This window comes from Panthera onca, chromosome E1 (genome assembly GCF_046562875.1).
Source record: "Panthera onca isolate mPanOnc1 chromosome E1, mPanOnc1 haplotype 2, whole genome shotgun sequence".
Classification (NCBI taxonomy): Eukaryota; Metazoa; Chordata; class Mammalia; order Carnivora; family Felidae; genus Panthera; species Panthera onca.
The window spans coordinates 3856332-3868801 of NC_138352.1; the positions used below are offsets into that span (position 1 = coordinate 3856332).

Below are 12470 nucleotides of genomic sequence, written 5' to 3' on the forward strand. Positions count from 1 at the left end.
TCGAACTCATGAGCTGTGAGATCATGACCTGAGCCAAAGTCGGACTCTCAACCAACTGAGCCACCCAGGCACCCCAGTTCTGCAAATATTTTAAATTAAATATATAAATGTGTTCTATGAATTCTCTAAATATTTTCATTTTTAGGGAAATGCATAGTTATATATTAACATCTGGCACCAAATGACCAAAACTGCATTTATTCACAGTGTTTGAAGAAGCTTCAAATAGATATCTTCAAAGCTTCTGAGTAGAAAATACTGCATAATAATCTGAGCTTTATGCTATGTTTCAAGAATTTGGGAAGCATCCTTTTTTTTTAATCATAAAAGCAAATATTTAATTCAGAAACTATTGCTGGTATGTTTTAAGGAAATTTATCTTTATAACATCTGTGTTTGCCTTAAGTATAAGTATTCTGGAGAAGTTTCCTAATTTTCCTCTAAATTACCTTCCCAGAAAAATGAATGCCTGAACTTTCACTAATAATAAGAAATGGAAAATAAAGGAATGAAGGACTTCTGTGTTTTGTTTTGTTTTGTTTTGTTTTTTCAGGGACTTTTTTTTTTTTAATTTATTGTCAAGTTAGCTAACATACAGTGTAGTCTTGGCTTCAGGAGTAGATTCTCGTGATTCATCGCTTACGTACAACACCCAGGGCTCATCCCGACGAGTGCCCTCCTCAATGCCCATCACTCGTTTTCCCCATCCCTTCAACACCCGCCTCCATCAATCCTCAGTTCTCTGTATTTAAGAGTCTCTATGGTTTGCCTTCCTCTCTGTTTGTAACTTACTTTTCCTTCCTTTCCCCTATGGTCTTCTGTTAAGTTTCTCAAATTCCACATGTAAGTGAAAACACCTGATATCTGTCTTTCTCTGACTGACTTATCTCACTTAGCATAATACCCTCCAGTTCATCCATATTGTTGCAAATGGCAAGATTTCATCCTTTTTTAATCACTGAGTAGTATTCCATTGTATATGCCACATCTTCTTTATCCACTCATCAGTTGAAGGACATTTGGATTCTTTCCATACTTTGGCTATTGTTGATAGCACTGCTATAAACATTGGGGTACATGTGCCTCTATGGATCAGCACTCCTGTATCCTCTGGATCAATTCCTAGCACTGCTATTGCCGGGTCATAGGGTAATTCTTTTTAATTTTTTGAGAAACCCCACACTGTTTTTTAGAGTGGCTGCATCAGTTTACATTCCCACCAACAGTGCAAGAGGGTTACCCTTTCTCCACATCCTTGCCAACATTTGTTGTTGCCTGAGATGTTGCCCGACTGGTGTGAGGTGGTATCCCAGTGTGGTTTTGATCTGTATTTCCCTGATGATGAGCAATGTTGAGCATCTTTTTATTTGTCTGTTTGCTATCTGGGTGTTTATCTTTGGAAAAGTGTCTGTTCATGTCTGCTGCCCATTTCTTCACTGACTTATGGCAAGTTCTTTATAGATTTTTGATACTTACTAACCCTTTATCTGATATGTCATTTGCAAATATCTTCTCCCATTCCGTTGGTTGCCTTTTAGTTTTGTTGATTGTTTCCGTTGCTGTGCAGAAGCTTTTTATCTTGATGAGGTCCCAGTAGTTCATTTTCGCTTGTATTTCCCTTGCCTTCGGAGACATGTCAAGTCAGAAGTTGCTGAGGCCAAGGTCAGAGAAGTTGCTGCGTGGTTTCTCCTGTAGCATTTTGATGGTTTCCTGTCTCACATTTAGGCCTTTCATCCGTTTTGAATTTATTTTTGTGTATGGTGTAAGAAAGTGGTCCAGGTTCATTCTTGTGCATGTTGCTGTCCAGTTCTCCCAGCACCATTTGCTAAAGAGACTTGTCTTTTTTTCCGTTGGATACTCTTTCCTGTTTTGTCGAAGATTAGTTGGCCATATATTTGTGGGTCCATTTCTGAGCTCTCTATTCTATTCCATTGGTCTGTGTGTCTGTTTTTGTGCCAATATCATATTGTCTTAATGATTACACCTTTGTAATACAGGCTAAAGTCCCGGATTGTGATGCCGCCAGGTTTGGTTTTCTTTTTCAACATTACTCTGGCTATTCGGGGTGTTTTGTGGTTTCATACAAATTTTAAGATTGTTTGCTCTAGCTCTGTGAAGAATGCTGGTGTTGTTTTGATAGGTTTTGCCTTGAGTGTGTAGATTGCTTTGGGTAGTATCAACATTTTAACAATTTCTTCCAATCCATGAGTGTGGAATGTTTTTCCATTTCTTTGTGTCTTCTTCAATTTCTTTCATAGACTTTCTATGGTTTTCAGTGTACAGATCTTTTACCTCTTTGGTTAGGTTTATTCTTAGGTATTTTATGGTTCTTGGTGCAGTTGTAAATGGGATCAACTCCTTGATCTCTCTTTCTGTTGCTTCATTATTGGTGTATAGAAATGCAACTGAATTCTGTACATTGATTTTATATCCTCCTACTTTACTGAATTTATGGACACTGAATGTATCTGTTCTAGCAGTTTTTTGATGGAGTCCTTCAGGTTTTCCATGTAAAGTATCATGTCATCTGTGAAAAGTGAAAGTTTGACTTCTAATGAAGGACTTTTTGAATGAAGGCATAATGCAAAGTACCCTACAAGAAAAGAGTACCATATTAAGATGACTAACAACCACTGATACCTTTCTGAAAATTGGTTTGTTTCTTCCCACTAGAGTTCCAAGCCCAAGATTTTGATAGGAATTGCACAGAGAAAGAGGACCGACATATTGGGCTTTTTACCGAGGAAGACTGACCTGAGACAGAGGCTGTCGAAAAGCAGAGGCAAACCAAGTACTCAGTGGAGGGTGGAGGGCATGACCAGCCATAATGGAGCAGTTAGAAAGAGCCAGAGATTAAAACAACAGCAGCCACCAAACAAAACAACTTCGCTCACTTCCGAATTGTGATTTTCCTCTCATCTGTTACTCTACATCTGTTCAGGCTATGCCACAGATGTTTGAAAATTGTATTTCTATATAGTAATGATAGCTATAAAAATAAGACTTAGATTAAAATAACTGTAACTCGGTTTTTTTGTATGGAAATGTACAGTCACTACCGTCCTGAGAATAAAATTATTCAAAACATGTTTTAGGGACAGCTTGCATGAGAAATTAGCTGTATATTTCCAGCCATGCTAAACCAGAACTTTTTAGATTTTTTTTTTTTTTTGAGGAGCCCAGGAATTCACGCAGTTGTGACTGAGTTTCAAACACATAGTCGAAACCGTGAAGGTTGAGAGATTAATTGTATTTCTTCAATTACTCTCATTATTCCCCAAAGTATCAGTTCTGTTGTATTTAGCTATCGGCACGCTCTAGAGGTGTTATTATGTTATCAGCTGACCTCACTTTAAGTTCAGCATTAGTGATTTCAAATGGGCCCTGATGCTTCCTGGAGTCCTGAGACTCACGCTGCATTCCTTGGTCCCTTCCCACTTTCCTAGACGACTGTCCATACCCTTCCCTCACACCTTGAATCTCCCAGTAGTCTTTTCTTTTTTTTTTTTTTTTAATTTTTTTTTTTAACGTTTATTTATTTTTGGGACAGAGAGAGACAGAGCATGAACGGGGGAGGGGCAGAGAGAGAGGGAGACACAGAATCGGAAGCAGGCTCCAGGCTCTGAGCCATCAGCCCAGAGCCCGACGCGGGGCTCGAACCCACGGGCTGCGAGATCGTGACCTGAGCCGAAGTCGGACGCTCAACCGACTGAGCCACCCAGGCGCCCCTCCCAGTAGTCTTTTCTGCCATCACATTCTTGGCTGTGGGTCTTCCTTCCTACTTCCTGGGTGAGGCGGAAGCAAACGGAACTTGCCCCACTGCTGCTGGGGGTGGTGATTTACCTGTAACTCCTAGCGAGGGCCCTCTCCTCTCCCCGATCCTGTCCCCTGTGCTCCCGATCCCATCCCCTCTCCTTTCTCAAGGACACGTCTCCTCTGAATCTCTGGCAGAACCTAGTTTTCCCTTTCTCCTGCCAGATCTTTCCCATCAGCCTGCGCACATGCTGGTAGTTCTCTCCTGGTGCAAAAAACCAAACCACATAAGGCAGACCTTTCCTTACCCACTTCCCCTGCAGCCTACAGCCCATTCCTCTCCTTCCCCTGGTGACAGAAGTCTGAAAAAATTGTCTGTCTCTGCTCCACTTGCTCTCCTTCCCGTGACCTTCCTCGAGTCGCACTCTCATCCCCGCCACCACAGCGCGCGGGCTTGCGTTCAGATCGCCAGTCCCCCACGTGCTTCAGCCACGTGCTTATTTTTCAGTCCTCCCCTCACGTGACGCCTCTGTAGCACCCGACACAGTCCTTGAAGCACTTTCCTCACTTGGCCTCAGGATCCCCTGTTATCCTCGTTTTGTATCTCTCTGGCCACTCCTTCGGTTTGCTCTCCTGCTTATCTCCAGCCTCCTGACACTGGCAGGCTCCGGGCTCAGTATACCGAGACTTCTCCTTTTCATATCCACTCAGTGCCTGGAGATCTCATCCAGGAGCATAGTTCCGTATGCCGCTCCCGTACTGGTGGTGGATGTATACTTCTAAGCTAGACCTTCCCTCTGAACTCCTGACTTCAGTATCCAAATATTCACTTCAACACCAGATGGCCGATAAGCGTCCCCACGCTTCATGTGTCCGAAACCGATCTCTTCGTCTTCCCCCCGAAACCTGTTGCACCTGTAATTTTTCTGATGTGAGGTAACGACAGCCCCGCTCTTCTAGTTGCTTGGGAGAAAAAATCTCGAAGCCATTCTTGGTTCCTCTCCTTTTTATCGCACGGCATATCCAGTTGGCTCTACTTTCAACTCTTTCAAAGAATCTGGCCACTTCTCACCACATCCTCTGTTACCGGCCCGGATTATTTGCGACAGCCTCTCAACTGGCTTCTCTGCTGGCTTCTTGCCCCAAACAGGAGCCGGGCTGAGTTCAGTCATGTCACTCCCGTAACCGAAACCTCTTCAGTGACTCTCTCCATTTCACGCACAGTAAAAGCCACATTCCGTACCGTTGCCTACAACACCAAGAAGGTTCTGGCTTCTCCTTCTCTCTCAAACCTTATCCCAGGGAGACATTGCTCACCAACCCAACCGCACCGGCCGCCTCACCGCGCCCACAACCGCAACGTGCCAGCCATCCCTCTGCCTCCAGGCCGTGGTGACCGGCCCTCCTTCTGCCTGAGCTCTTTCGGTGCTCCTTTATCTCCTACAGGGCCGTGCTCCTCCGTCGTATCCCTCCCGTGAGGCTTTCCCTAACTCCCACATTTTGTAAATTTTTTGCATTATGTTTATTTATTTTGAGAGAGTGCGCGCGCACGAGCAGGGGAGGCGTAGAGAGCAAGGTGGGGTTAGAGGATCCGAAGCAGGCTCCAGGCCTTGCAGCACAGAGCCCAGTGCGGGGCTCAATTGAACTCATGAACCGTGAGATCGTGACCTGAGCTGAAACCAAGAGTCGGATGCTCAACCAGCGGAGCCACCCGGGTGCCCCCCGCCTCGCACACTGTTAGACTGTAAACTGCTCCCACCTTCCACCACCTCTCCTCTCTTTCCTGTTTCATTGTCTCCGTGGCTCTTTTACCACCTAAAATATCGTCACCCCTGTAAGCTGTTTCGTTGACTCACTAGCGTAGCATTTCCGTAAAGGTCGGGAGGGATGTTTGTCTGCTTTCTTCACTGCTCTAGCCCCAGTGGCCTGGAATGGATGAATGCATTCGATGGCAAAGGAACTGACATGAGTCTGCGGGCTTCTGGCACAGGCTGTCTTGCACAAACCGGCATCTCTGATTCCAGCTTCTTTAGGGAAAATAACCTAATCTTCACGACGCTGTGATTTTTATATTTTCTAGTGTGTAAGTATCTGTAGGGCACCTGCCACGTGGGAAGAGCTCTTTGTTAAATGAGCAAAAAATACTGTATCAAGCATTTTGTGATTAAAAACAACACCAGCGGAATGGGAGCCAAGACAGATAAGCCTCACGAGGTTCAGAGTGGCCTTAATTCTCTAATGGAGAGTGTAATTTATTAATTACAGAGGTAGAATAGAGTTTGGTAGCTTTAAGAGAAAGAAGAGTAATAGTCGCAGGCCCTCTCTTCTGAAAAAAAAAAAACAAAAAAAAACAAAACCACCACTACCCAGTGTACTGAGTGGGACTATAGACGCAGAGAGATTTATGGAATAAACTCTGAAGAATTGCTTTTGACCTTAAGTCCATAAAACACACGGCTGTTGTCTTAACGCGGGTTCTATAACAAAACGCCATACGCTGGGAGGCTTATCCAGAACAGAAATTCATCCCTGATAGTTCTGGAAGCTGGAAGCCTGCGATCCAGGTGCCTGCCAGCGTATCGGGTTCTGGTGAGAGCCTCCTTCCGGGTCGCAGACCCCATCTTGTTACGTCCTCACGGGGCGGGAGAAAGCGAGCTCTCTGGCTTCTTATTAGGGCACTAATCCCATCCACGAGGGGATTCCATCAAAGGCCTCACCTCCAAATACCATCACATTGGGATTAGGGTTTCAGCATATGTGTTTATTCCGTGTCTGCCTCTGCCCCCGCTCCTGGTTTGCTCTCTGGGGAGATGGAATGAGAGAGAGGACACAGGCGCAGCTGGGGGCAATGAGAAATTGGGTTTGTGCAAGAGTCCGTATCCGGAACCCGTAGGCAGCCCTCTGCAGACATCAGTAGCCAGATCTCTGCCGCCAGGAAGGACACTGGAGGATGCAGGTCTGAGCAAAATGGTTCAAGACGAAGGTCCAGTCAGAGACGGGCATGGGAGAGCCCAGGCCCTCCCGACACACCCTGACTTGGAGTCCATGCATCCCTGGCCTGTTTTAGAGGCTTCGCTTTATTACTGTTTATTTTTAATGTTTATTTTTGAGAGCGAGAAAGAGCATGAGTGGGGGAGGGGCAGAGAGAGAGAGAGGGAGACACAGAATCCGAAGCAGGCTCCAGGCTCCGAGCCGTCAGCACAGAGCCCGACCGGGGGGCTCGAACTCACGAACCTCTAGATCATGACCTGAGCCGAAGTCGGACGCTCAACCGACCGAGTCACGCAGGCGCCCCTAGAGGCCTCACTTTAAATAAGAAAGATCACCTGATTGTTGAGGAAAGTTTCTAAAGGGAGAAACAGAGACAGAACTGGTTGGCAAAGCAAATAAATAAAAGGAACTCGGAAAAAAACACAGACGCTCTAGAGAACAGAAAAATGTGTTGTGTACGTACAGACATAGAAATATGAATGACGTGTATGTGAATCTGCTAACCTAGGCAGAGAGAGGTATGCTGTGTGCTCTACTACGTGGGTTTAAAGTGGCTCCATCACTTCCCGGCTGTGTGATGCTGGGCAAGCTGCTTAACCTCTCTGTACCTCCATTACCTCATCTGGAAAAGGGCATTGACGTTGCTACTCAGAGAACAAAAACAATCCTCTTGGAAATTGTGAGTAGTGTGGCAGATTTTTTTTTTAGTTCAATAGAAACTTAAAGCGAAAAGTTGAAAGCTCTTCGTGAAAGATCAAAAAGACAAAGAAATGGAAAATAGAAATAATGAGAAGGAAGGGACGATAAACCTGAGCAGTCAGAGCTGTGGAGACAGACGAGAGAGAGGGGGACCTGGGTACAGAGAGCGGAATTTCTGAGAGCCATGACCCAAGCTCTTCTAGAAGCAAAGGACACAGCTACTTCACACTTGCACGATGAGAGGCAGGCCTGGCACAGGTGTGTGGCTGAGCCGTTGCCCAGCGCCCAGGATGCAGGGAGGCTTCCGGAGGGCAGGAAAGCGGGTCGCCTGCGGAGGATGGGGACTGGGTGGCAAAAGAGATAGTTGCGTTCTGAGGAAAAGGGACTTACTCTGGGAAGGCGACCCTGCTTCCGGGACGTGGACATTGTTTGACTTAGATATATTTGTCACTTTGAAAAAGTCGTTCTGGTGTGTGAGGCAGAGTGGGGGCTCCCGTCTTTTGCTCGGTGAGTCTCAGAATCTCCTATCTGCCTCTGTCCAGGAGCATCTCGTTCTTTCATCTTGCAACAATGAGAAAGAGGATTAAATTTACCTCTTCCTGTTTCTCCTCCTCCTCTCCCCTCCCTTGTTTCCCTTCCCTTCTCCCTTTGATTCTTCCCCCTTTCCATACTTTACCCTCTGAGCCTTCACACCCTTGCTAGGTCTATTTCTGTCTCTTCTTCTCCCTTTCTCTTTCTCTCCACAGAAGTCTGTGTTTGTCTAATAATTGGCAGGAGAGATTTTTTTTTTCTTTTTTCTTTTTTTTTTTTTTTTTTGCTTTTGCTTTTTGCTTTTTAAGTGATGAATAGTTGGCGTTAGATCAAAGACAAGCCCTGTGGTTTTCTGGCTGCCCCAGAAGGGCGGTGCAGCTGGCAGCCATCCCAGCTGCCTGGTGATAGGCATGTGGAAGAGATACCAAACTCACAGGTCACTGTGTGTGTGTGTGTGTGTGTGTGTATGTGTGTGTGTGTTCGTGTACGTGTGTCTTTCAGGCCAACAGCAGGCTGAAGCAGATCGAGAAGGAATACACCCAGAAGCTCGCCAAATCTTCACAGGTAAGAACGTTGAAAGCCAAAAAAAAAAAAAAAAAAAAAAAAAAAAAAAAAAGCAAAACTGAAACAAACAAAAAAGAAACCTACACGTAAAAGCATCTGTACCTTAGAGTTAAGCTTCATCCCCTTCAGTGTTTTTACGGGTTGTTAGCCTATTGTTGATGGGTATATGGATCAATAACATATGCTCTTCGTATTTGGGTCTTATTAAAAGATTCTTGAAGTTGGGCGTATCAAACCATTTGAACTAACACATCCACACACACACACACACACGCAGTCAGATGTTGTAAAACCAGCCTGTGCACTTGAACAAGCCCAGGCTGCAGCATATTTCACAAGGGCGGGAAATACACACCTACATTTGTGATGTAAGCACTTTGATACCCTCTGTACCTTTTTTGCAATATTCCATTTAGTTGCGCCTCAAGTCTGCTTACCAACAAAATTCAAGATGATGAATGCTCTGGGTTAAATTAGCTGCCCGACGGCTGACTCCTTTGGGGGAAAAGAATTAGAAATCCCTACATTCCTATCTTGTTTCATGTTGTTGCTATTGCAGTTTTAGGAGAAGGCCAGTAATTGAATGCTTGTCTCAACTCGACCTATGATGCTTAAAATCATTTTTCTGCATCAGTTGTTACAATAATATCCTATAGTATCATTTAGGGAGTCCCAAGCATTCCTTAGTTTTATGAGTAATCCTAGAATAAAAAACACTGAATTTCACTGCATAGATGGATACGGTGAGCCATTCACTTTTGTGGGCATCGTATCTAATGATTTTTAAAATCAGACTTTCATAGCATTTTGGCATCCACACGGTGATGTGTGGCCGTGAACTGAAATTTATGTACCATTTTATAAGTTACCACACCATGGTAGTAATAGCAACACAAGGACCAAAACACGGTAATAAAATCAAGAATTTTACGGGGCACTAACCATGTTGACTCAGTGTTCGTTCACGGTGACTCAGTGTTCGTTCACTGTAACTCTGGGGTGAGGAACCATGACTGGCTCCATTTTCCAAGTTGAGGAGACTGAGACCCAGAGAGGTGAGGTCACAGGAGTTAGCGAGTGACCAAGCCAGGACCCTGCCTGCATCTGACTTGGGAACAGAAGCTCGCAGCCTGACGTCATCAGCCTGGCCCAGTCCCTCCCGTTTTTAAATATGGCAGAACTCTGGTGATACCTGTCATGAAATTTCTTAGATTATACAATTATTTCTAAAAGGTGCATATGTCATATAATGTACATTCCGTTCGGAAAGCAGAATGTCTTTGTCTAAGTGAAGATTTGTATGTGTTTATTTAAAAGATGATGATTATGTCTTGATTGCCATTATCCCAGCCCTTTCTTGAAGAAGGAACTTGAGGAAATATCCTTTTTTAACCACTGAGAAAGATTCTTTTTTTTCTGTCAGCGTTTATTTTTGAGAGAGAAAGTGTGGGAGCAGGGGAGGGGCAGAGAGAGAGGGAGACTGAGGATCTGAAGTGGGGTATGTGCTGACAGCAGAGAACCCCATGCGGGGCTTGAACTCACAAACTGTGAGATCATCACATGAGCTGATGTCGGATGCTTAACCAGCTGAGCCACCCGGGCGCCCCACTGAAAAAGATTCTTTTTTTTTTTTAGCTTATTTATTCATTTGCAAGAGACAGAGACAGTGCAAGTGGGGGAGAGGCAGAGAGAAAGAGAGGATCCCAAGCAAGCTCCACACTTCCAGTGCAGAGCCCTACGTGGGGCTTGAACTCACGAAACCGAGACTGTGAGATCGTGACCTGAGCCGAAACCAAGAGTCAGATGCTTAACCGACTGAGCCACCCAGGCGCCCCTCTGAAAGAGAGTCGTATAGTCAGAAGAAATATTATGACTGCAAAAGTTCAAGTTTGGACTAAGACATGAAAAATCCTGCTAATCACGTCCTGCTAATTTTGCTTTATGTCAAATGGGGGAGGCAGACCGAAAGTGAGATGTAAGATAGCTACTCAAAATGCTTAAATAATGGGAGTATAAACAGGAGTATTTATCTAAAGGAATGAATGAAGAAGCCTGATTAGTTCAAATTAAAACAAATTAAACGTAAGTTAGCGTGGAAGAAAGCCTAAGCTCTGGAGTCTATCAGACCCGAATTTGAATACCGGCCCTACTACTTAGAGGACCTTGAGCGAGTTACCTGCGCTCTGTGGAATTCAGTTTCCTCACTTGTAAAATGAGGGAGTAGTACTTACCTCATAGGATAGTTTTAAGTATTAAGTAATATGATGCAAGTACACAGTGCTTAGTACACAGCAAAGCACTGAATAACTGTTAGCTCGTATGGCAGCAGTATTAAGGTCGGAACAGAGAAAAGAAAGGAGGAAGCAAAGAGTAAAAAGGATAGGGAAGGCACAAGACACTATTTTTAATTTACTTTTGGTGTTCAAGAATTGGTAAGATCTCCCTGCAAAATTTGGAGAGGGAGCGCGTTGCTAAATATTTTCCCAAGTAAAGATATGAAGAAGCAGGAGGAGGAGGGGGAGGAGGAGCATAAAAACCCAACTAGTAAAGCTATCCTGTCCTGTAGCCATTATTTCATACATCAGAGAACAGAGCAACACCAAAAAAGAATAAAAGACAGCCCATCCTCCTCAAAAAAGGCAGGATGACAACCTTACATTGATAACATTTTGTTGGCCCACCTCTAAATATACGTAAATGTTTATATGTCTATAGATATATGTGTATATTTGTATCTGTGTACTGGCATTTGAGAAACATCGGTCTAGAATCCAGTCAGTTTAAGGAAACAGATTATTTGAAAATCAACATTGCAAACAGAACCACAGATTGACTTTTTCTGTTTTCCAGTGAGAGTTTGCTGGCATCTCTAACTCATATCTAAGTTGAGGAGAATTCCAGAAGCAAAGTTTGCTTAACCGTTCATCAGGTTTTAAAAAACTCCATCTCTGGAAAAAAAAAATTTTTTTTAAGTGATATGATGAATGCATTTGTAATGAATGCATGGGTACCCAGGAGACCATCAGGTCACATTTGGAAAGTATTTTAAATATTTTCCTCCCGTACAGGACGTTACTTAATCTTTAAATTTTATTGAGTTTTTAGGATCTAATGGACCACGAACGCTAAACCCTTGGCATACCCAGGAGTGTGCCCCTTCTGGGATTCTCAGTGTTCGCCACGATGGCAATGTTTGCATCATCTCTGGGTACACTCACAAATGGAATTTCCATCAGAATCACATATTTGTTCTTTTTGTCTTACTATTACATATTAACCTTGCCTTTTCAATGTTAGCACAGTTGTCCCCACTCAACTGACTCACCTGGTGGCCATTTTTCAGAGAGAGAGAGAGATCGCCATTTTTCAAGAATGGAGGTAGTTTGGGACAAGTCTAGAGCTGGAATACCAGGGGAACTTGCCCGTTGCCAAGGGCCTGGCTCCCCCCTAGGGCCCTCGCTCACTCGCACGGACCCAATGCAGATTAGGCCTCGGCATATGCCACGTGTCCCACGTGCCCCCAGCCTTCGTGTGGTTCTCCAGAAAAGCAACCGGAATGCAAAAGGTGCCGGGGTGCCATTCTTTTATGGGGATCTTCAGTGTTCACCAAATCTTCCCAAGTAGGCCCCGTCTGTTGTATTTCAAAGAAGACTTTTGTAAAACTCTCAAAGTATACTACAATCTGAAAACCATCAGAGTGAGTTAAAGATGAGATGTTAACCTCTATCCAGAATCCTATTTTTAAGACCACTAGCCTTTTTGCCAAGGGTTAACCGCTTAGCAATAATTAACTATCATAGCTTTCATGAGTTGGGTTGCTTGTGGCCTCAGCCTGAAATAGATCTCATTTTGCTTCCCAAAATATTAATTTTTAATATCGCATGGGAGGGTTCGAATCCACAGCTTTCTCTGAAGCTAATACAGGGTAAACA

General features: G+C 44.2%; 1 protein-coding gene across 9 annotated transcripts in view; it reads left to right on the forward strand.

Annotated features, from left to right (window-relative positions):
• CEP112 (centrosomal protein 112) overlaps window positions 1–12470 on the forward strand; it is a 415035-nt gene that overhangs the window by 311038 nt on the left and 91527 nt on the right. For 7 of the 9 annotated variants that reach the window (XR_009614106.3, XR_009614111.3, XR_009614108.3 and 4 more), the window contains one exon: window positions 8476–8538. The exons of the other annotated variants lie outside the window; for them this stretch is intronic. Coding sequence is in view for 2 of the 7 variants with exons in the window: in XM_060645622.3 (XP_060501605.1) it covers window positions 8476–8538 (63 nt within the window). In the remaining 5 variants the exon portion in view is untranslated. The remainder of the gene's footprint in view (window positions 1–8475; window positions 8539–12470) is intronic. 9 annotated transcript variants of the gene reach the window in all.